General features: G+C 46.8%; 1 protein-coding gene and 1 long non-coding RNA gene across 11 annotated transcripts in view; one reads left to right on the top strand and one right to left on the bottom strand.

Moving 5' to 3' along the window:
* Positions 1 to 25,182, top strand: part of MPPE1 (metallophosphoesterase 1) — a 111,699-nt gene that overhangs the window by 46,408 nt on the left and 40,109 nt on the right. For all 10 annotated transcript variants that reach the window (XR_012221278.1, XM_073550988.1, XM_073550985.1 and 7 more), the window contains 2 exons: positions 7,963 to 8,037; positions 15,412 to 15,534. Coding sequence is in view for 9 of the 10 variants with exons in the window: in XM_073550988.1 (XP_073407089.1) it covers positions 7,963 to 8,037; positions 15,412 to 15,534 (198 nt within the window). In the remaining variant the exon portion in view is untranslated. The remainder of the gene's footprint in view (positions 1 to 7,962; positions 8,038 to 15,411; positions 15,535 to 25,182) is intronic.
* LOC141053859 (uncharacterized) lies at positions 3,476 to 4,155 on the bottom strand. The gene is made up of 2 exons (XR_012221279.1): positions 3,775 to 4,155; positions 3,476 to 3,693 (listed from the first exon to the last, which is right to left on the bottom strand). It is a non-coding gene; the product is annotated as an uncharacterized lncRNA (long non-coding RNA).

Genomic DNA, 25,182 nt, shown 5'->3' with positions numbered 1-25,182 from the left:
TTACTGATTAAATAATTACTTTTAAAATAGACTGAGTTGTTTTTAAGGCCTCTTTCACACTTCAGTTTTTTGCCATCAGTCAAAATCCGCCAAAATTTGAAATTGGCGGATCCGCAAAAAAATGTATGGGACGGATCCGTTTTTTTAAGGATCCGCCATACCGATTTTATTGCGGATCCTCAACAAAACGGATCCTTCCCATCCGTTGGCATCCGTTTTATACATCCGTTTTCTTGCGGATTCGTTTTTCCACGCCTCCAAAATGGGATGCTCCCAAATATGATTCGCTCTTGGAAAATGCTCTCAAATGTGATTGGATGCTGGAAACTAGGGAGAAATATAACTAGGGTGTTGTGATACAATTTCTTTGAAAGGTTTTAGAGCTAGTGGCAGCGATGGAAGGAGTTAGTGCGAGTCTGGAAGGAGTTATTGCGAGTATTGACAGCTTCAGTGTGGAATTGGATCTTCACTTGAATCAGTTGGCAATTATTGCTCTCGAGACGGAGAAAAGAAGATTGCGAATCCTGCGTATGAGGAGACGGCGCCAGTGGATTCATCCCATTAATGCGCAGAGGTTCACCCGTGGTGTTTTTTCCACATTGTACCTGGAATTGAGGGATAATCCGCACAAGTTCTTCAACTACGTGCGCATGAGGCTGGAATTCTTTGAGATATTGGTGGATCGTGTTGGAGAACAAATACGGAGAAGGGACACCTACATGCGGTTTTCTATATCACCGGCGGAGCGTTTGATGGTGACCCTTCGGTAAGTTACCTAAATTTTAAAATGTTTCTGATTCTGCAGGATTTTATTGTTATGTTATGGCTTGTAGTTTGTATTAATTTTACTGTTTCAATTTTTTTAACAGATTCCTGGCAACTGGAGAATCCTTCACCTCCCTCCATTTCCAGTTCCGGATTGGGATTTCCACTATTGCTGGAATTGTACAACAAACCTGCAGGGCATTATGGGATTCTCTACAGGAGGAATACATTCCAGAGCCAACACAGGAGAGGTGGCTGGAGATTGCAGAGAAGTTTCAAGAAATCTGCCAGTTTCCAAACTGCATCGGTGCCGTGGATGGCAATCATATCAGGATTGTGAAACCTATGGGATCTGGTTCACAGTTTTACAACTATAAGAAATACTTTTCTATTGTGCTGATGGCCATTTCGGATGCAAACTGCAAATTCATTGCCGTGGACATTGGTGCATACGGTCGTTCTAATGACTCTCAGGTGTTCAAGATTTCCACCATGGGCTGTCGCTTGTATGGAGATAATTTTAACTTCCCACCTCTAAGACCACTCCCTGGAACAACAGGCCCACCAATGCCTTTTGTGTGCGTTGGCGACGATGCTTTTCAGCTTTCTAAACACCTACTCAAACCATACGGTAGTCGTGGATTAACACACCGGAAAAGAATCTATAACTATCGGTTAACTAGAGCGCGCAGAGTGGTGGAGTGTGCGTTTGGAATTTTAACTGCCAAATGGAGAGTCCTGTTAACAGCCATGAAAATGAAAACAGAGACTGTGGATGAGGTGGTTAAGGCCTGTGTAATCCTGCACAATTTTGTCCTTTCAAAGGAACCAGTTTCCATCGATGATAATCTGTCTGGAACCACCTTGTGGGATTATGAGCAACAAACTTTTCGGAGTACTGGATCAGTGGCAAGAATCAGGGAAACCTTTGCAGACTATTTTGTGACCCCAGAGGGACAAGTGGACTGGCAAGATGACATGATATAATTTTCTATACCAATTGTGAGTAAATTTTTTTTTTTTTTTTTTTTTTAACTGAAATGTTACCAAGTGTTTGGATTTCCCAAGCATTGTTACCATGTGATTTGGTTTACCATTTTTTTTTTTCTTCAAGTTTTACACTTTACCAGCGTTACCAATTGTTGGGTACCAAGCATAAAGTTTTACCAGTGTTACCAAGTTTTACCAGTGTTACCAATTGTTGGGTACCAAGCATAAAGTTTTACTAGTGTTACCAATTGTTGGGTACAAATTGTTGGGTACCAAGCATAAACTTTTACCAAGTGTTGTTTTGCACTTACAAATGTACCAAGTATAAAATGTGACACTTTGAAATTTTACCAAGTGTTGTGTACCAAGCGTTTCACACTTTGAAATGCTACCAAGTGTTTTTTTGGACCTTGTACACCACCGGTGTACTGTGAAATATTGTTGTGTGTTGTGTTACCAAGTGTTGTGTTTACCTTTTACACCACTGGTGTAATTTGAATATTTCAAAAGAAGCAAAATAGAAACAACACAAAAGTTTTTTTAAAAAAAAAAACCCAGTTTATTTCTGAATTTGTAATATTGTAATTTTTTTTTTTTTTTTGGTATATATTACTTTTTGTAACTTTTTTTCTTGGTATATATTACCTTTTATTTTTATTTTTTTTATAAGAAAACATCACAGAGTGTGATAATGTTGGGTGGAGATAGTATTGGAGGGGTTAACAGGGTTGACCACATCGAGGGGGGGGGGGGGGGGTAGAGGACTGGGGAGGGAGTTGGTGAGGACCAGAAGTGGAAGGGGGGTTTAACACATGTGGTTGGGACGGGAGTGGATGGACAGATGAGGTTTGTGGGTACATTGAAGGTGTATGTGTGGGTGGGTATGGTGAGGGCATTGGGGTATAATGCAATGGGGAAGGTAGATACTGGGAAGAATGGAATGGGGAACTAGAGAAAGGAGAGGGAGTGGTAGGAGGAGGGACGGCTGTGTGATGGATGGACTGTGGGAGGATGGACTGTGGGAGGATGGACTGTGGGAGGATGGACTGTGGGAGGATGGACTGTGGGAGGATGGACTGTGGGAGGATGGACTGTGGGAGGATGAGATGCTTCAGCAAGCACTTCCACTAGAGCATTCTGACAGGCTTGCATCACACGCATCTGCTGGTGAGTACTTAAACCTTCCATTTGCCGGACAACAGATTGAAAAAAGGTATGTCTCGGTGTCTGGTTTGATTCTAAATTCATCTGTTCCATGTATCTTCTGAGTTCCATGATACTTTGATTGATCATGGTCAACCCAGAAGATAACCGTTGTCCATAAGTGTGGAAACAGTGTTGAACAGTTGAGTTTAGATTCAAACAGTCAGACAAGGTCAGCCTTTCCTGACTCCTCAGACGCTGCCGGCCAGAACCAAAAGTTGGTCGAGATGTTGCGGCAGTGTCTGAGGGGTGGGGAACAGGGAACAAGTCGTCACCAGCAGCTTCATGTGATGAAGTCTGCCCTGCTGCTCCAGTGCTGGTGGAGGGGATAGAGGGATGAGACAAGAGGGTAGGTACAGAGGGGTCGGATACCTCGATGTGGTCACCGGGGGCGGTCTCGCTAGGGATCACTCCAGAGGGACGCAACTCTGATGCAGACTCCCGAGTGCTGCAGATGGTGCTAAAAAAAGAGAAAAAATGTATATTAAAAATATTGATATTTAATTTAAGTCTGCTGAAAAAAAAAATTGGTTAAACATTTCTACTACAGGAATTGTTTGGGGAATATTTACCTTCTGCACACCATTGTAGATCGCAGGAACGCCAGGGCTTTGAAGTTTTTGTACTGGGGTCCCCGGCGTCCTCCCGACGATCCACTCGGGGTCTGAATCTCTTTGTTGTAGTCCCTCTTGAAGCGATCCCGGAGCGACCGCCACCGTGTGATAACCCTGTCACCTGTGAAGCAAAAAAAAAAAAAGTTTAGTATTCAACACTTCACATGCTGGAAATATAAGTTACTGAAGTTGTAATACTTACGCACAAAATCCCTGGCCCTCGCATTGAGTTCCTCCCAGTTGTCAATAACTGAAGAACAGACTTCATCCCAGAGCCGTCGGGTGGTTGGTTGGTCGGCGTGAAGACGGTTTGCCATGTTCCACAGTGGCTCCCGGATTTCCACCTCACGGATGAGGTCATCGGTATCAATAAGGACACCCTCCTCCTGATGTCTGCGGGGAGCATGCTGTGAAACCTGTGAAGATAAAAAACAAAAAATTACAATCTATTCAAACACATGATGTTCATTTAAACAATTATCCAAATAGGGTTACTTACCGTTTGCCGACCACCAGAGGCATCACCTTGACGAACCTGGGATGTCCTGGGAGTCACTCTAGTGCGGGCACCGGATTCTGAAGACTGTGGGGAAAAAAAAAAAAATTTTGTTTGGATGGATGCGTAGTTATGGTGTGTGCACTGTGATGAATGTTTGTGTTGGGTGTAGCATTATGTATCTGTGTATGTGCTAAACTTACAATCTGCGCACCCCCTCCGTGTGTCTCTCCACCCTGCACGTCTCCTCCTGGAAGCTCCTCTGAATCAGCTTCCTGTTAAAACATAATAGGATAGTGTTTTTAACCCCAAAAAAATTTTAAATAAAAAAAAAAAACAATTTTTTTTTACCTCAGCTCGCTGATGATGTGAGGGGGAGCTTTCAGGAGAAGACATTACGGCTTGGGGCAGCTGCGTTGCTTCCTGAACTGATCTGCAAGTATAAACACACTTGTTAAGCTACTATACAAAGTATCATAATAAGCTTTCAGGCTTTTATACTTACAGGGAAAATGTTTGGCTGGCAGTCTCTGCTTCGGCCTGGCTGGCAGTCTCTGTTGCGGTCTGGCTGGCCCTCTCTGCTGCAGCCTGGCTGGCCCTCTCTGCTGCTGCTCTCTCTGCTGCGGCCTTGCTGGTAGTGCTTGAAGTGATCTGCAAGTATAAAGACACTTGTTAAGCTACTATACAAAGGATCATAATAAGCTTTCAGGTCTTTATACTTACAGGGAAACTAATGGTTGCCTGTACGCCGCGGTGTGGCTGTTCCTCTCTGCTGCGGTCAGGGTTACTGTTTCTGCTGCGTTGTTGATCCCTGCTGCGGTCTGAATCTCTGCTGCTTTCTCCATCCCTGCTGCGGTTGGGCTGGCCATGTCTTCTGCTTGTGTGGTGGCGCTTCATTGTGTGAACTGAAAGAAAATGATATGAAAGTTTAAAAAACAAACCAAAAAAAACATTTTGTATGTGTAATTCCCTGAAACTAATTATACGCAATTTTAAGTGTTTGCATGTCTACATTCCCTTATCTCAGAGTGTAACCAGTGATTGAAGGTGTGTAATATTTTGTGTAAACCCACTTTCTTTGTGTTTTGTAACTGAGTGTAACCAGTAATTGAAGGTGTGTAATTGCTGTGTATACCAGTTTGCATTCCCTGAAACTCTCACCGAGAATGTAACCAGTGATTGAAGGTCTCACCGAGTGTAACCAGTGATTGAAGGTGTGTAATTGCTGTGTATACCAGTGTTGGCATTCCCTGAAACTCTGAGTGTAACCAGTGATTGAAGGTGTTTAATTTCTGTGTATACCCACTGTGTTTGCATGTTTTTGAATTCCCTGAAAAACTCAGCTGTGTATACCCATTTTTTCATGGTATGTTGCAATCTCACTTTTAACCACACTTGTATACCAAAAAATTTTAATTACCTGTATGGTAACTTAATTTTACCTTTTTTAAAATGATACAAAAGGAGATTTTTTCAAAACAAATTTATTTTTTATTTTTTTTTATTATTTTTTTTCCAACAAATAGCTACTCTGCTCTTTATTTTAAATGCCACAATAAATGAAAAATAAAAAAATGCAAATTTACAACAGATACATTACAAAATTAAAATATTTAAAAAAAAAAAACCCACAAACACGCATAACACACACTCCAGGTGTCTTGCAGGTGGAAGATTTGCAGCGGAGTTTGAAATTCTATCAGTCAGGCTGGTGTTTGAAGTCTGGTTCGGTGTCTTCAGTGTGGCTGTTGCCAGATGTCTGGGCCCAATAACACCACATACAATACCAGTTAGGCCGGTTTCACATTTGCACTTTATAGCGCAGCGATGGCCTGCACACGTCCGCCACTAATCCCCGCCTACTACCGCACATGAACGCTTGCGATCTGCGCACCCTGTCTTTATCATAGGGTGCGCAGATGGTGCGCTGGCAGGATTTTACAGTGTGCTGCGCACTTTTGAAGGTGTGCCGTGCGCGCCAAAATGCAACATGCTGCGTTTGGCGCACAAGGGCACACCTTCAAAAGTGCGCAGCACACGGTAAAATCCTGCCAGCGCACCATCTGCGCACCCTATGATAAAGACAGGGTGCGCAGATCGCAAGCGTTCATGTGCGGTAGTAGGCGGGGATGACCGGATGGGACGGTAATTGCGGTGGACGTGTGCAGGAAATCGCTGTGCTATAAAGTGCAAATGTGAAACCGGCCTAAATGGTATTGTATGTGGCGTTATTGGGCCCAGACATCTACATCAAACACCAGCCTGACTGATACAGTCAGGCTGGTGTTTGATGTAGATGTCTGGGCCCAATAACACCATACAATATGGTTTCACATTTGCACTTTATAGCGCAGCAATTTCCTGCACACGTCCGCCACTAATCCCCACCTACTAGCGCACATGAACGCTTGCAATCTGCGCACCCCATACTAAAGATAGGGTGTGCAGATCGCAAGCGTCCATGTGTGCTAGTAGGCGGTGATGACCAGATGGGACGGGGATTAGTGGCGGACGTGTGCAGGTTATCACTGCGCTATAAAGTGCAAATATGAAACCGGCCTTACACCACACAATCACAGCAAGAAATACAATATTAAAGTTGTATGAAAATAAAAAGCAGTACACATGCAACAGAAAAAAATAAAAAAAATAAAAATGCATTACACTCACAGGCCACACACACACGCACACGCACGCTCCAGGGGTCTTGCAGGTGGTAGACTTGCAGCTGTGCAGACAGGTTTTATAGCTCTAGTTCAATCTTCTATCAGGCAGGCTGCAGTCTGATATCTTGCCTGGAGTCTTCAGTGTTGCTGGTGCCGGATTGTCTGGGCCCAATTACACCACATACCATACACCACTCAATCGCAGCAATCGCAGCATAAAAAATACAATATAATTACAGTTGTATGAAAATAAAATGCAGTACACAAGCAACAGAAAAAAAAAAAATATAAAAAAAAAACAGACATGCAACACTCGCAGACCACACACACACACACGCTACACACTAGCAGGCCATACACACAAATGTCATAGGTATACTCACACTTGGTAGCTGGTACTGGCAGGCCTCTTGATAGCTGTGTGGCTGCAGGCTGGGTGGGTGGTCTGGCAGGCTGGATGGGTGGTCTGGCAGGCTGGATGGGTGGTCTGGCAGGCTGGATGGCTTGCTTGCTGTCTGGCTGGCTTGCTGTCTGGGCCCAATTAGCCCATCTTATATAGTTTTGGGACTGTCTGGAAAAGTATCTTTTTTTTCTGGGCATGCGCAGTGCGATTTTGCGGATCCTGCCGGCGGATTCCGCAAAATCGCGGATCCGCCGCCCATAGGCGCCCATTCTACCGCATGGCGGATGACGGCGGATCCGCCATCATCCGCCATTTTGATGGCGAAAAAAAACATTACATGCTCCGTCCCCCTCAGACAGAATCCGCAAGGAATTTTGCGGATCTGCCGAATAACGGACGCAACGGACGACCATCCGTCAAATTCCGCCACTAATGTATCCCAAGGGGGGAAAATGGCGGATCCGCAACAAGAAAAGCGGATCCGCCATTTTCAAATTTTGGCGGACTGTGACTGATGGCAAAAAACTGAAGTGTGAAAGAGGCCTTAGCTTCTTTCAATGCATTTTAGTTTTTACAGAGGACCTTTCACAAGTTTTAGCATGTCAAACTGAGCACATTGTAGAACAATGTTTGCGGAACTCAATAAAACTTGTTTTTATTTTTTAATTTCTTATCTCGGTTGCAGAGACATTAGCTAGTAAAGTTGATATACTAATTTCATCTGCAACCAAATGCATTTACTTATTCCCCTGCTTGAAGAGTCAGAAGGAAGTTTTATTTGCTTGACAACATTTGTACACTGAATTCACTGTTTATCATTGATAGACAAATCATCCAGAATCTGCCAAGAAATGTAGAGGTGTTCATCCGCTGCCTCCATCAGCTCCAATCTTATTGCAGGTTAGTAATGCAGTTTTTAGTGCATGTTGAGAGCAAGTACTTTAATTTGTAGGTAGCTGACCGAGGAGAGTCTAATAAGTGAAAAAATTGACATTTCTATGATACGATATATTACATTTTCTTAGCTTTGCGTATGATAGTTGTGCCTTTGTAACGTTGCAATTTTACATTTTTGCGCTTTTGTTTTTCTTTTTCCCCTTATTCCAAAAAGTCACGTTTTAATTTTTCGTTAACCCCTTCATTACTGGAGCTGTTTTCGGTTTGGGTTTTCATTTTTCCCTCTCCTTCTTCCCATAGCCATAACTTTATTTTTCCGTCAATATTGCCATATTTTTTGCAGGAGGAGTTGTACTTTTGAACGACACCATTGTTTTTTTTAGCATGTCATGTACTTGAAAACGGGGAAAAAAATTCCAGGTGCGGTGAAATTGCAAAAAAAAGTGCCATCCCACATTTGTTTTTTGGTTGGCTTTTTTGCTGGGTTTACTAAATGCTAAAACTGACCTGCCATTATGGTTCTCCAGGTCATTACAAGTTCATAGACACCAAACATGTCTAGGTTCTTTTATTTATCTAAGTGGTGAAAAAAATTCCAGCGCTTTTTTTTTTTTTTTGTGAAAGCAAAAGCGCAATTTTTCGAGCCCCATAGCGTCTCCATTTTTCGTGATCTGGGGCTGGGTGAGGGCTTATCTTTTGCGCGCCGAGCTGACGTTTTTACTAATACCACTGTTGTGCAGATACAATCTTTTAATCGCCTGTTATTGCATTTTAATGCAATGTCGCGGCAACCAAAAACAACATAATTCTGGCATTTCGCTTTTTTTTTTCTATCGCTACGCGGTTTAGCGATCAGGTTAATCCTTTTTTTTTTTTTTTTTTATTGATCGGGCGATTCTGAACATGGCGATACCAAATCTGTGTGTGTTTGATTTTCTTTTTTTATTGTTTTTTGAATGGGGCGAAAGGGGGGTGATTTGAACTTATATTTTTTAATTTTTTTTAATATTTTTTTAAAATTTTCTTTAACTTTTGGCATGCGTCAAAAGCCTCCATGGAAGGCTAGAAGCTGCCATAGCCCGATCAGCACTGCTACATAGAGGCGATGCTCAGATTGCCTCTATGTAGTAGAATTGCAGCCTTGCCATGAGCGCCGACCACCGGGTGGCGCTCATAGCAATCCGGCATCAACAACCATAGAGGAGACCTCTGGTTGTCATGCCGATGAACTGATGACCCCCGATCACGTGATGGGAGTCTATGACACAGTCCATAGATAACTTAACCGCTACATTGCTGCAAGCTCTGCAGGGTCATGTCCCGGCTATGAACGTTACCCAGCAAACGGACAGCTTGTCTCAGGAACATGCTGTTTCCGACTCTCACAGACTTAAGCGGACCCACAGGTCGCGATCACCTGAGTCTTCCTATAGCACAAGGTCATCCCCCCCCCCCAGGGAGAGACACCGTCATTCCAGGTCTCCTAGGCAGTCCCCTGTCAGAGACAGACAGTGCAGTTCACCACAGAGATCCCCCACCACAGAAGACCTCTGCCCCAGATCGCCCACCAGGGAACACCTTAGCAATACACAGGATTCGGAAGGCATCTGTGACTCCGACTCAGACAACGAAACGGAGAGGTCCGTGGTACCTTCTCCCCCTAGCAATACAGCGCTAGTTGAGGACATAATCTCTGCCATCCATCGGGTGCTGGAAATTTCAGAGCCAGCCCCAGAACTTAAGATTTGCTTCGAAAGTGTTCTGAAACCACCTAAGGTCTTCCTTAATCACCATGAGATTGACGATACTTACTAAGAAGTTTTCACAGCCTGAGAAAAAATTTGCCAATCGCAAATATTTGGAAGCGAAGTACCCCTTCTCACAGAAGGACACCAAACAGTGGATAGATCCACCCGAAGTGGACCCCCCGGTATCTAGACTAGCAGCACAGACCCTACTCTCTCTGCCAGATAGCTCAACCCTCATGGACGCAGCAGACCGGCAAGTAGAACGCATGGCTCGTTCCATTTTCGAAGCGGCAGGGGCCTCCCTCGCCCCTGCGTTCGCTTCAGTTTGGGCGGCCAAGGCCATCCTGGCTTGGGCCAAAAAACTGCAGTGGGGTCTTCAAGCTTCAAATACCGGGCTCTCGGACCAAGCAGTTCAGATAGTGGTAGCAGACTACATGCTTCATGCAGCCGTAGACTCAGCAAGAGGGCTAGCGGGGATAGCGGCAAACGCCATTACGATTCGGCGTATCCTCTGGCTGCGAGAATGGAAAGCGGATGCGGCCTCAAAGAAGTCCCTCACGCATCTTCCGTACCTTAGTGGAAGGCTTTTCGGCGAAAAGTTGGCCACAATGATATCCAATGCCACTGGGGGTAAGAGTACCTGTCTCCCTCAACTGAAACCTAAACGCACGATTAAACTGAGAAACCAGACACGATTCCGATCCTTTCGGAACTCTCCGGGCTGGTCCGTCTCGCGCCCAGCGCAAAATCGTAACCGCTCTCCATGCAGGGACAACCCACGGACGGCGCAGAGACTGGACAGGACTTGGCAGTCGAAAGCAGGCCAAGCGAAACCCAAGGGAGGAAAACCTCAGAACTTTGCTTCATCATGACTCACGAACTCCGGAAGACATCCCACCAGTAGGCGGGCGACTTTTACTCTTTCAGCAAGTCTGGCTGCCTATTACAGAAGACAGGTGGGTCAGGGAAATAGTGTCTTCCTGATACAAGATAGAGTTCACTTCCACTCCACCGAACCGGTTCTTCCTCTCTATTCCACCAACACCATCAGACAAGGCTCGTGCCTTCCACCAAGCGGTCTCCTCCTTCAAGCAGGAGTCGTAGTGCCGGTTCCCGCGAACGAAAGATTCCGAGGGTTCTACTCCAATCTATTTGTAGTTCCCAAGAAAGGAGGCAGCGTCCGGCCCATACTAGACCTAAAACAGCTCCATAAATATGTACAGGTCCGTCATTTCCGTATGGAGTCCCTCCGGTCCATCATAACATCCATGGAGCAGGGAGAATACCTTGCCTCCATAGACATACAAGACGCATATCTGCACATACCAATTGCTCCCGCCCATCAAAGGTTTCTCAGGTTCGCGATCAACCAAAACCACTACCAGTTTGTCGCTCTCCCGTTCGGACTCGCCACGGCTCCAAGAACGTTTACCAAGGTCGTGGCAGCCACCATGGACGTTCTACACTCCAGAAGCATTCTAGTCGTTCCGTACCTGGACGACCTTTTCATCAAGTATTCCACCTTCAAGGACTGCGAGGTCAGTGTCTCAATCACAATAGACACACTGAATCGTCTGGGATTGTTAGTCAGCCTACAAAAATCATCGACTACCCCGAGTCAGACTCTAACCTTCCTCGGAATTTTATTCGACACCTCCAGGGGTCTGGTGCTCCTTCCCAAGAACAAGACATCTGGGAGTTCGCACACTCATAAGCAATCCTCCCCGATCTCTCCGGTTTGCCATGAGAGTCCTCGGCAGGATGGCAGCAGCAATGGAGGCAGTGCCATTTGCCCAGTTTCACCTCAGGCCTCTTCAACTAGCCATCCTCAGATCTTGGGACAGGAATCCCTTCTCCCTCGACAGGGAGTTTCGGTTGACATCGTCAACCAGGAGGTCCCTACATTGGTGGCTCAAGCCAACTTCGCTTGCAAGAGGAAAACCCTTTCTCTCAGGTCAATGGAAGGTCCTGACCACCGATGCAAGCCTGACAGGTTTGGGTGCGGTGCACCTACATCACAGGGCACAAGGCAAGTGGTCACCAATGGAAGCGACCTTGCCCATCAATATCCTGGAAATCCGGGCCATCTTCCTGGCACTGAGAGCCTTTCATCACTTGCTTGCAGCCTCGCACATATGGATACAGTTGGACAATGCCACGGCGGTGGCATATGTGAATCACCAAGGCGGGACCCGCAACGCCCAGGCGATGAGAGAAGTGGCACATATCCTCCACTGGGCAGAAGACACAAGGTCGGTACTCTCTGCGGTCCACATTCCGGGTGTGGAAAACTGGGAAGCCGACTTCCTCAGCAGGCAAGGAATGGATTCGGGGGAGTGGTCTCTCCACCCCGAAATTTTTTACCAGATCTGTCAACGCTGGGGAACCCCGGATGTGGACCTAATGGCATCCCATCTCAATGCCAAGGTCTCCAATTTCATGGACAGGACACACGACCCGCGGTCGCTCGGAGTGGATGCCCTGGTCCAGGACTGGACCCAGTTCCAGCTCCTGTACATTTTTCCACCCCTTCCCCTGATCTCCAGGGTCGTGAGGAGGATCAAACAAGAGGGAGTTCCAACCATCCTGATCACGCCGGACTGGCCCAGACGTTCATGGTACGCCGACATCGTACAACTTACAGCAGACGCCCGTCTTGACCTTCTGTCACAAGGTCCGTTCTACCATCAGAATTCAGGGGCTCTCAATTTGACGGCATGGCCCTTGAAACCTGGATTCTAACCCAGGCAGGGTTCTCACAGGATGTCAGTGCGATCATGATCAGGGCAAGGAAGCCAGCCTCCGCCAAGATTTATTATCGTACCTGGAGAGCTTTCTTTTCCTGGTGCAAATCTCATGGACAAGTCCCACTCTCTTATTCCCTCCCGAAGGTACTAGGTTTCCTTCAATCGGGCCTAGACGCCAAGCTATCCCTAGGCTCGCTTAAGAGTCAGGTGTCAGCGCTTTCAGTACTTTTTTCAAAGGCGCATTGCTACCAAACTGCAAGTAAGGACTATCCTCCAGGGAGTTTCCCGATTGGTTCCCCCCTACAGACATCCACTGGAAACGTGGGACCTCAACCTGGTCCTGACAGCATTGCAGGAACCACCCATTGAACCCCTTAAAGAAGTTCCACTCTGCATTCTGTCACAGAAAGTGGTTTTTCTAGTGGCAATCACCTCGCTACGCAGAGTGTCTGAATTGTCAGCACTTTCCTGCAGACGGCCTTTCCTAGCTTTTCACCAGGACAAGGTGGTTCTCCGTACTGTACCCTTTCGAAGGTTGTGTCCACCTTTCACCTAAATGAGGAAATCTCACTGCCATCCCTTTGTCCGGTTCCGGTTCATAGAGTGGAGAAGGCTCTGCATACGCTTAACCTCGTCGGAGCATTGCGGATTTACGTGTCCATGACTGCACCCTTCCGGAAGTCTGATTCCCTCTTCTTTCTTCCGGAAGGTGGTCGCAAGGGCCTGCCGGCTTCCAAGGCTACCCTTGCCAGGTGGATCAAGTCCACCATACATGAGGCCTACCGACTTAACAGTTCCCCTCTTCCGGCCGGCCCCAGGCCTCGGCACAACAAGTGTGCAAGAAGGCCACCTGGACTAGCCTACACGTTTACGAAACACTAGTGTGTTCATACCCAGGCCTCAGCGGACGTGAGCCTGGGTAGACTGGTTCTGCAGGTGGCAGTGCCCCAAGTTTAGGGTCCTGCTAGCACAATATTCGTCCATTGTTTCCCACCCAGGGACTGCTTTGGGACGTCCCATGGTTCTGTGTCACCCAATGAGGCGACATAGTAAAGGAGATTTTTGTGTACTCACCGTAAAATCTCTCTCTTAGCTTCTAATTGGGGGACACAGCTCCCACCCTGTTGGCCTTACGGGCCGTTGTTTACGGTTGAGTTCTCATATTGTTCTTTGAGCTCGTGCATAGTAGCCTTCTTACAGGCATGGTTGTTATTTTCTGTTACGTTCCTCCTAATGCTTTTGCACAAAACTGGAGAAGGCTGACGCCGTCCAGGGGTGTATACTGCAGAGGAGGAGCCATAGTTAATCTTTTTCAGATTATGCATAGTGTCGCCTCCTAGTGGACAGCAGCATGACACCCATGGTTCTGTGTCCCCCAATTAGAGGCTAAGAGAAAGAGCTTTTACGGTGAGTACACAAAAATCTCCTTTTTTTTTTTTTGCGTTTTGTACAGGAGCATCCTCCCGCTCATAGAATACAGTTAGAAATGTGGATTTTTCCGCAAAATTAATGAACATGCTGCGTTTTTTTTCTGCGATGCGTTTTTTTTTCTCGGGGAAAAAAAGCACATCATGTGCGCAAAAATTGCGGAATTCATTAAAAAGAATGAGATGCTTCTTGTATGCGATTTTGAAGTGTTTTTAACGGGGTTAAATGCTTAAAAACGTGAAAAAAAAAACGCTTACGTGGGTACACAGCATTAATAATTTTTCCTGCTTTTTAGTAGTGATACTCTGTTTTCTATCATTTTAATGTATGTTTAATTTCAATAACATAAATATTATGTTATAAGATACTATTGTTTCTTGGATAATTTAATTAGTTTTTCCTAGATTTGGTTGCCTTCATGTCTAATTTGAGTTGATGCCTATTATATGTAACAATTCCTGGTGGGAATAATTTGTGCTGATTGTTTTGATCGTATACTAGATAGAGGAGGAAAGCTGGAAAACCACACAAAGATTATAGGAAATATAGCGGTTAGTCTTTCCATCCACTAGCACAGAGAGAACTGAAAATTGGAGCAGGAACATGCAAAAGGAAAAACTGTTAAAAAATAAATAAATAAAAATAACTCCTGTAAGTCATGTCATATTCCAGTTACACACACATTTCTGGCCGTAAGACTGCTCCCTTGTTCTGTAAAGGCATCAGAAACCACAGGTACACTTAGGGCCCCGTCACACATAGCGACTCACCAGCGATCCTGACAACGATATCGCCGTGTCAGGATCGCTGGGGAGTCGGTACATGATCGCTGGTGAGCTGTCAAACAGCCAGCTTCACCAGCGATCAGCACCAGCGACGCCCAGCGTGCGGCGTCGCTGTGTTCTTAGTTACCAGCGCGCTGATGCAGGGAGCTGGTAACTAAGGTACACATCGGGTTTCTAAGGGACGTGCGTCCCTTAGAAACCTGATGTGTACTGTACCTTAGTTACCAGCTCCCTGCATCAGTGCGCTGGTAACTAAGGTACACATCGGGTTTCTAAGCACAGCACCATGCTTAGAAACCCTGCGTTTACCTTAGTTACCAGCTGATCGCTGGTCTCCCGCCTGTCACACGCAGCGATGCGTGCTGGCCAGCGGGAGACCAGTGACCAAAAAAATGTCCAGGGCTTTCCTACAGCGATCAGTGATACCGGCAGGGGGGCCGGTCGCTGATCGCTGTCACACACAAAAATTGTGACTCAGCAGCGATCTCGCTAGTGAGATCGCTATGTGTGACGGGGCCCTTAAACACTAAGCAAGCAATAAACCCCCACCATTTCACACATTAGTTGAAACAAAGGTAAAAAATCAAGATGGAAACCAATCCTGCTGCCCTCTTTCCTGTTTCAGGGATGTATGGATGTTTTGAGTTCAGCCTTGTTCAATTTTTTCAGCATTATCCTCTGTATCGTAAGAGTGACTCTGCATGCACTGGAGAAGATTCTGCTACTCGCGAGGAAAAGAAAGTTTTGTTTAAGGAGAACTATGATGTCCTTTCCCAGGATGCTTCTCAAAAGGTTTGGTTCATTGCAAACAATTGGATTAATGTTAGGGTATAAGAATCACAAATGTATGGGGAACATTAAGATGACCAGCTGACTAATGTGTTTGCTTAGTAGTTCTGTGCTGTGTTTTTGTCTTTGTGAAGCCATATGCTCCCTGGTTTGCAAAGCATTTTTTTTTTTTCTTTTTTATTAAATCCTGAAAGAACAGCTATCTTGTCCATTGGATATAGAGGCAGGGTCATTTGACCTGGTATATTTATGAGCAGCCTCCTTTGAAACACAATACATGTGTTGTAGTTTCTTTAGCTGTCTCAGACCTACACAAGAGCAGATGGAAATATTTTGCCATCCTACTACCAATCTGTCCTCTGCACATGCACTGTGTATTTTCCGTTCACCCATGACAGCACCACCTGAGAGAGGGATCCGCCCCGCCAGGACAGGAACCTACTGAAATATAAGGGGCGGCACCTCTCCCCCACTTCAGTTGGGTTCCTGTCCTGGAACAGGATCCCATTCTGACAGCGGCAGTGCCTGTCATGGATGAAGATTGACCCAGGGCCGTCCCGTCGCAGGAAGAGCAGGTCAGCTTACCTGCAGCGCCGGCCGTCGGTGGCCTGGAGGCGCAGTCCCTGGGGTTCCTCCTGCAGGCCCCGGGTTCGTGCGGGTGCGATATGGCGGCCTCAGCAGCGGGGCTCTCCTCCGTGCCTCCCTCCCCCTGCGCGTGCCCGATCCTTCTCCCTGGGACGACAGGGGAAGTCGGGGCGTCTTCCAGCATCTGATGTCAGCGGCGCGATGCACCCTGGGAGTGCGCCGACTGACGTCACGGACGCGACGGCAACATGGCGCCTGGTGCGGCGCCGACCGCAGGAGGATGAGCGGCCGGCGGTCGCAGGGGGGAGGGGTACCGACCACTCACCGGATACACCTACAAAAGGAGGTCAAGGAGCAGGACGGCCAGGTGTTACAATGGGGTCACAGCAGGAGCGTTCACCGTCTCCACCGTCTCTGCTCCCGTCGCAGACCTCTGTACGTAAACATGGAAGTCGTTCAAGCAGCAAGAGCAGCAGCCGCCCGAGCCACAGATCGAGGGATTCCTCGAGGTCGAGAGATCGCAGACCGCATGCTCCAACACAGCCTCAGAGTCCGGTACCCGACTTTGTGGGCGGGGGGCGGGCACGCCGGGCAGAGAGCCGGCTCGAGGGCGGAGCTACCCCCGGCCGTGCATGCGCTAAAAAAGCGCTCATGTGAAACCAGCCTTAAAATATTATTAAAGAAAAAAAAGTAGGAGAGACTCCCCAACTTCTTCGTCAGACTCTTCTTCGTCTGAATTTCAGGTCGAACGCAGGTCCTCCTCCTCGGATAGTGATGCAGAGGGCAGGCCGTGTTTTCCGGTAGAGGATACAGACGCTCTCCTTAAGGCCATTAGGACAACCATGGGCCTACAGGAGGAGAAAGCAGCTAAGTCCCTAGAAGACGTAATGTTTGGGGGGGGGTTACAGGAGAGGAAAAAGCGCACCTTATGAGAAAATTCAGGCGCTCATTGAAAAAGAGTGGAAGAAACCTGAAAGATCAGGTAGCCTTCCCTCCTCCTCAAAAAGGAGATATCCCTTTGAGCTTAAAGATACAGAAATATGGGACAAGGTCCCAAAAATTGATGCAGCAGTATCCAGATCATCCAAAAGGTCGGCCCTGCCCCTAGAAGACTCAGGAGTGCTGAGAGATCCGCTAGATAAAAAAGCAGACTCCTACCTAAGACATGCATGGGAAGCAGCTGCAGGGGGACTGAAACCAGCAATAGCTGGCACCTGCACAGCCCGCTCTTTAATGATCTGGTTACAGCAGCTAGAAGAAAAGCTCGCATCCAAGGTGTGAAGGGAAAAAATTTTGGGAGATATGTATCTTCTACATGGAGCAGCCGCCTTTTTGGCCAACACCTCTGCCGATTCCATGAGATTGACGGCGAGGGCCGCAGGGTTATCAAACTCCGCAAGGCGTGCATTATGGCTTAAAGGCTGTCCTGGATGGACAATTTCTTTTTGGTAAAAATTTAGACGACATCCTGGAAAAAGCAGGGGACAGGAAAAAGGGCTTCCCCAGATCTACGGGAGATCAAAGACGACCGCCCTTTCGGAGGGGAAAATTCAATAGGGACCGTCCTCCGGGGGATCGAAAAAGATGGGAGGACAAAAGAAAAAGTCTGGATTCATGTTTGGGGGAGCCGCTTCATCCACAAAGAAGTCCACACAATCACGCTGGTATCCCTGCAGGGGGGAGACTGATGCTCTTTTATCAGGCCTGGGAAAATATATCTTCCAACACTTGGATTTTAAACATCATAAAAAAAAAAAAAAGGCCTAAAATTTCCTTTTGTTCAACGACCGAGAGCATAGTTTGTGGTGACCCCTGACAGGAAAGGGTTAGAAGAGCAGTTGGCCCTAGAGGCAGAGATCCTAAGTCTGCTGGACAAACACGTTCTGATCGAGGTTCCAAGCGAGCAGGAAAGAAGTGGTTTCTATTCACCCCTCTTCCTAATAAAAAAACAAAAAACGGATCACTCAGTCAGGACGATTATAAATCTCAGAAGCCTCAACCAATGGATAGAAAACCAGACCTTCAAAATGGAGTCAGTGACTTCGGCCATAAAACTGTTACACCACAATTGTTTTATGGCCATAGTCGACTTAAAGGATGCCTACTACCACATCCCGATCCATCCCGAGTACCAAAAATACTTAAGGGTAGCTCTCTACATTCAGGGCAACCTCAGACATTTTCAGTTCAGAGCCCTTCCATTCGGCATATCTATAGCCCCGAGGGTGTTCACGAAGGTAGTAGCAGAGATGACAGCCTTCCTCCGAATCCACAACACTATTATAATACCCTACTTAGACGATTTTCTAATTGTGGGCAACTCGGAACATCACTGCACAGAACAGGTGTAAAGGGTAACAAATACCCTACAGAGACTGGGCTGGATGGTGAATGTCAAAAAGTCAAGGCTACAACCCCTGAAAAGGCAAATGTTTTTAGGATTCATCTTGGACTCGGAACAGCAAAAGTGGCTTTTACCAGAGGCCAAGGTGGAAAAGGTGAGGAATATGACCCTGGCAGCAATAGACCAACCTCACACGACCCTGAGAGGGGCGATGTCCTTACTGGGCACACTGACAGCCTGTATTCCGGTGGTCAGATGGGCAAAATTTCATACCCTTCAACTGCAAGTAGAGATCCTATCAGCACAGAAATTGCTAAAAGGGCGTTTAGAAGGAAGTCTGGAACTTTCCTTAAAAGTCAACTCTCTCAGATGGTGGCTAGACAGAACAAACCTAGTAGCAGGGACATTATGGCACAGGCCAGTATCAGATGTGATTCTAACGGACGCAAGTTCCTCGGGGTGGGGAGCACACCTGAGGGGACGGGCAGCCCAGGGGCCCTGGGGACACCAAGAACAAAACGCATTCTCCAACCTAAGAGAATTAAGGGCAGTAAACAAGGCCCTAAGGATATTCATCCCCAGTCTAGAAGGCCGCAATGTCTGAATCATGTTGGACAACAAAGTGACAGTGGCTTATATCAACCACCAGGGAGGGACAATGTCACACTCCCTAGTGAGCGAAACCAACGAAATCTTTCGCAGAGCAGAACGACACCTACACTCTCTAACAGCCTTACACATCAGAGGGGCGGAGAACATACAAGTCGTTTTCCTAAGCCACCACACATTGAGGCAAGGAGAATGGGCCCTAAATCACTTAGTGTTCCAGAAGATAGTACAACTCTGGGGAGAGCCAATAATAGACCTCTTTGCCAACAAAAGCAACAGGCAGGTAAAAAGATGCTGTTCATTGAACCCAAAAGAAGACCCATGGGCAGTGGACGCATTGCAAATTCCGTGGAATTTTAAACTGGGTTACGCCTTTCCTCCAGTAGCGCTAATCCCAGCAGTGGTGAAGAAAATAAGAGATCAGGCCAGAGTGATCTTAATAGCCCCGTTTTGGGCAAAAAGGCCCTGGTTCTCACTAATACAGATGATGTCCCTCTCAGATCCATGGGTGCTGCCAGAGATTCCAGACCTGCTAGCTCAGGGTCCGGTATTCCACACGCAAGCCAAGGGGTTCCATCTGACGGTGTGGAATTTGAGAGGTCACTTTTAAAAAAGAGGGTTCTCCCCTGGGTTGGTGGCTACACTGACGAAAAGTAGAAAGCCAATAACAACTAATATACGGTAGGACATGGAATAAGTTTCTGCAGTTCCTAGGAAGACCATTAGACCAAGAACCCCCGATCAAGGCCATCTTAGAGATCTTACAGGCAGGACTACAGCTAGGCCTAGCGGTAAATACACTCAAAGTACAAGTTTCAGCACTAGGTGCTCTATATAGCTGCAACATAGCAGCCAACAGATGGGTGGCCAGATTCATTAAATCCTGCCAGAGGTCTAGACCAATCCCTTTGCCAAAAATAGCTCCCTGGGATTTAAACCTGGTGTTAGAAGCTCTCACGAAAGAGCCATTTGAACCAGTGCAACAACTACCAGTAAAATCTTACCATAAAAACCATTATTTTAGTGGCCCTTACATCGGCACGTAGAGTGAGTGACTTGCAGGCCCTCTCAGTTAACCCCCAGGTGTACCAGGACAGGGTTGTCCTAAAAACAGACCCTGCTTATTTACCGAAAGTTGTATCAGATTTTCACTGAAGCCAGGAAATTGTCCTCCCCTCCTTCTGTGACAATCCAAAAAACCCAGGAGAGGAGAAACTCCATAATCTAGACGTTAAGAGCCCTCTTAGAGTATATATCAGTAACTAGCAAGTGGAGGAGGTCCCAGTCCCTATTTGTAGCCTTCCAGGGTGCCAGGAAGGGTTACGGAGTATCGAAAGGGACTATTGCCAGATGGATTAGGGAGGCCATTAGTGTAGCCTACTCAGCTAGTGGTGTTCCGATTCCTGACTGCATCAAGGCTCATTCCACCAGAGCCGTGGCGACCTCCTGGGCTGAGAAAGCAGAGGTATCAATTGAACAGATTTGTAAGGCTGCTACCTGGGCCTCACCCTCAACCTTTTTTAAACACTATAGATTAATTCTATCCTCCTCTGCTGACTTAACCTTTGGTAGAAGGGTGCTGCAAGAGGTGGTCCCTTCCTAAGGTGTTCGAAGTCTCCAAAAATCTCTCAGGTGGTGCTGTCATGGGTGAAGGGAAAACCACCATGGTTACTTACCGGTAGCTGTTTTTTCCGGAACCCATGACAGCACCCGTATATTCCCCCCCCCCCTTTTTCACCGTATGGGTGTGCACGTTAACGGTGTATTTGTGTGATGTGGTGTTGGATAAACATGTAACTAACCGGGAAGTCCTCTCAATGCTCTGTAACCAACTGAAGCGGGGGAGAAGTGCCGCCCCTTATATTTCAGTAGGTTCCTGTCCTGGCGGGGCGGATCCCTCTCTCAGGTGGTGCTGTCATGGGTTCCGGAAAAACCGGCTAACGGTAAGTAACCATGGTGGTTTTCTGCACAGCAGAGGTGTGATGTTGGTAGAAGAAGGCTTTGCTGACCAGGCAACTTGGCTCTACAAAGACAAAAAAATCACTGAGCTTCTAAACCCTTTAATATGCTTATTTTACACTTGTGTAGTCCACATTATACAGTTTTCCTCTTGGTTTAACAGTCACTTTTCAAAGTGTCAGGTCTGGATAGTTCTATTTAGTCCTGACATTTCATTCTTTGTACAAATGATCACAAGAAGAAACCACTGCTGGAGGAGCCACAATCCACCAGTTAGATGGTATAAAATAATGATTTATTTAGAAGTATATTAAAAATAAACACTGTATGCGTAAAGGTCTATTAAGGATGAAATGGTGGAAGAACATCAATATCCAGTGGTATACTCCTACAATGACATTATTAAAAACCTGGCAAGACAACATCTTTCTTAAGCCCCCGTCACACATAGCGATCTCGCTAGCGAGATCGCTGCTGAGTCACAAGGTTTGTGACGCAACAGCGATCTCACCAGCGAGATCGCTGAGTGTAACATCTATCAGCGACCAGCCCTCCTGCCGGGTATCGCTGATCGTTCTTGAAAGCTCTGGACTTTTTTTGGGTCGTTGGCCTCCCGCTGGCCAGCACGCATCGCTGCGTGTGGCAGGCGGGAGAGCAACGACCAGCGAGCTCCCAGCTCGTATCCAAGGTAAACAGTGGGTTTCTAAGCACCGCGCGGCACTTAGAAACCCACTGTTTACCTTGGTTACCAGCTCCCTGCATCAGCGCGCTGGTAACTAAGGTACACAGCGACGTGCCCGCTTGTCGTCGCTGGTGAAGCTGCCTGTTTGGCAGCTCACCAGCGATCATGTAGCGACACACCAGCCATCCTGACAAGTTCATATCGTTGTCGGGATCGCTGGTGAGTCGCTGTGTGTGACGGGGCCCTTACACTTTCTCTTGAGAAGGTAATCACTCAAAGTTCATTGGGGAAGCGTGGTGAATCCATCAATACCTTCTCTGTTGAGGCCCTTTGGAGACAGTTACTGCAATTTACGGATACAAAAGGCTTCCCTCCATTTAAGGAGGTGGATCCGGTCACCACCTCGTTGCAGAGGGGGTACATGTTCGATAACTTGGAATTTGAGTTGTGTAATCTTGTGACCTACTAAGATAACGTGGGACGGGAGGGTCAGTAGGAGGTTTTTGCATCTAATTGTAGATTTGTACTTGGATATGCGATACTTAACTGCTTTTGGGTTTGGCGTGGCGGTATAGGACGCATAGCGGACTATCGCGATTTTTGAAGGAGAACTGGAGGATAAACTCTTTCAGATAATTTGTGTTATGGGACTGTTGGGTGTGGCGAGCAGTGAATATTCATTTTCTTTAGCAGCCGTCTCCTGCCTACTGTCACTCTCTCCTCCCCCCTTCATCCACAGCCACAGGGGACATATATATAACAGCACCCCCCACTTTCCTACAAGATTTTGGAGGAAAAAAAATGCATCTTATAGTCTGAAAAATATGGTAAATCATTATTTTATACCATTTGACTGGTGGTTTGTGGCTGCAGTAGTCTCTTCTTGTGTTCAGTGAATGAGAGTACTCCACCGTACAACTTTATTCCCTTTTTTCATTTACAGCGAGCCTGTCAGCAGTTTTGGCCGGTATAAGATGCGGCCACTGCCTTTCAGGGCTTATCTACAGCATTCTATAATGCTGTAGATAAGCCCCCGATCCGACCTGCAAGAGAAGAAAAATACGTTTTATTATAATCGGGGGAGGGGGCAGGTCCTAAACAAGGAGGATGGTGGGCACCACAAGATATCAAACAATTCATGTAGCTTGGTGCAACCAATGTGCTGAGACAATGTGAACACACGCAAAGAGAAAAAAAGAGCACAAGAGTGCACACACAGCATGATTAAGCAATAAAAAAGGCTTTATTAAGACAACAAATTGCCAAAGAGAAAAGACATTTAATAACAATTAAAAACAGCAGTATGAAAACATGCAAAAGAATGGTGAGCAGGCAAGACATGTATATTCTCTATCCACAGTACTGTTTAAAATTGATAATATTGTGAATAAAGAGAATCATAAATATGTTTATCACATAATCATCTGTATCACATAATCATCAAAGATATAGCTGAGCCTTATTTACCCAATGGGATGTGGTAGTGCCCGCACAGCCCAAATATGGCTCAGCTATATCTATTATTATTATTATTATTATTATTATTATTATTATTATTATTATTATTATTATGTGATACAGATATTTATGAGAGCATTTTTTTCATTTATGGGCTGTTAACTTATTGCTGGGTAATTCCACTGCATTAATATGGCTCTTGTATATTGTATGACTCTAACCAGGCGATACTGATGGTAATGAGAGCACTGTTTTATTCATGTTTTTCACATTTCATTCTTGGGCAGATTTCTGCGCACTGCAGCACTTGTATGCCTCTAACTTCATACAAAATCTGTAGTAGTATGTAGATATGTTATAATAAATATAGATAATGAAAAAAAAAAAAAAAAAATTATAGAATTGTAAAGACACGCTGATTGTGCGTCTTAAGTGTACGCACCAGAGGGAGTGTAGTGGAGGGGGCTGCAGTCTCGTGTAGGCGCGTGCAGCCGCCGCTGTGTGCAAAGCAACACCAGAGCAGGACCTGGCGAGACACGTGATCACCGGGGGAGTGGCTTGAGATAGTCAACCCCCATAAGAGAGAGTGAGAGCGAGAGACAACAGCGTCGGGAGAATAGTCAGAACAGCCGAGGTCAGTAACCGGAGAATAATGCAGGATCCTAGGGATGAGACAGGAGAATAGTGCAATACCAGCCGAAGTCCGAAGACGGACAGGAACGCAGTAACCAGGGACACAGACAAGGGGGGAAGTGAGAAAACAAGCCAAAGATCAGGACCGGAGAGATAATATCAGTCTCACACCTTGACTGGTGGTCAAGAGTCAGGGGGTTGTGGCCCCACTGTGCCACAAACCAGACTACCCTGGCGGGTCTACTGGGTTGAGCTTCTCATAAGCCAGGATTTGATTGTAGATATCATTAGAGACGATGATGTGGTCTGGTGTATCAATCTGAACTACCCTGGTCGGAACAAATTCTTCCGGTTGCTCATACGGGTAAAGAAAAAGTTCATCATGCCCTGTGAGCGGAAGGACATGGGATACAGTGGAGACCATGGCCTGTGCAAACTGTCACGCCCTGACTGGTGGGCGCGAGCCAGGGGGTTGTGGCCCCACTGTGCCACAAACCAGACTACCCTGGAAGGGGCATGACTAAGACATCTGCCTTGGTTTTCGCTGGAGCCTCTGATGGTGAGGTCAGGCTTGTGCGGCAGGCAGCTGCCAGGTGCCACTCCAGGGTGGTGTCTGGCTGTAACTGCTGACCCCACTTGGGGAGACTGTATGGGCGACAGGCACAAGAAACAGAACAGACTGGCAGGCGGGCACGGCTGAGGCACTGGCAGGCGGGCACGGCTGAGGCACAGACAGGGACCAACTGGAAAGGCACAGGGACACGGGCAGGAAGGAGTGGTGTATGGAATATGTAGGGTCCTGTTCACACAGCAGGTGTAGGTACTGGTACTGACAGGAAGGAATGGTGTATGGAAGAACAGGCAGAGAGACCTGTTCACACAACGAGTGCTGGTACTGACAGGAAGGAATGGTGTATAGAGGAACAAGTAGAGACCTGTTCACACAGCAGGTGCAGGTACTGGCAGGAAGAAATGGAGTAAGAAGGAACAGGTTTGGACCTGTTCACACAAGAGGAGAACCGCAAGGCTACGGGGAGGAGCTGTAGAGCGGCAAGAGGTTCTGCAGTAGCAGAACCAGAACAAAGCAGAACCGCAAGAGTGTGGAGCACAGGTAGTCACGAGTACGGAGCAGGCAGAGCACAGTCAGATTCACAAGGGTAATGAGCAGGCAAAGCCTCAAGAGTGCGGAGCATAAGCAGACAGAGGACACAAGGAGAGACGCAGCAGGGAAAGAAGCCACAGACAAGGAGACTGACAGAGGTAGGACTGAGTTCAGACAAGCTAATAGTACGAGACAAGGTACAGGAAAAAAAGACACAGGGACCAGGATATTCTGCCTCCTGGGGGGTGGCAAGGACAAGTACAAGACAAGGTCAGGAGC

The sequence above is a fragment of the Dendrobates tinctorius genome, unplaced genomic scaffold (assembly GCF_039654945.1).
Source record: "Dendrobates tinctorius isolate UK_male_01 unplaced genomic scaffold, ASM3965494v1 ptg000171l, whole genome shotgun sequence".
Lineage (NCBI taxonomy): Eukaryota > Metazoa > Chordata > Amphibia > Anura > Dendrobatidae > Dendrobates > Dendrobates tinctorius.
The sequence above is the reverse complement of the archived record's forward strand: the minus strand, read 5'-3'. Positions and strand labels throughout refer to the sequence as shown.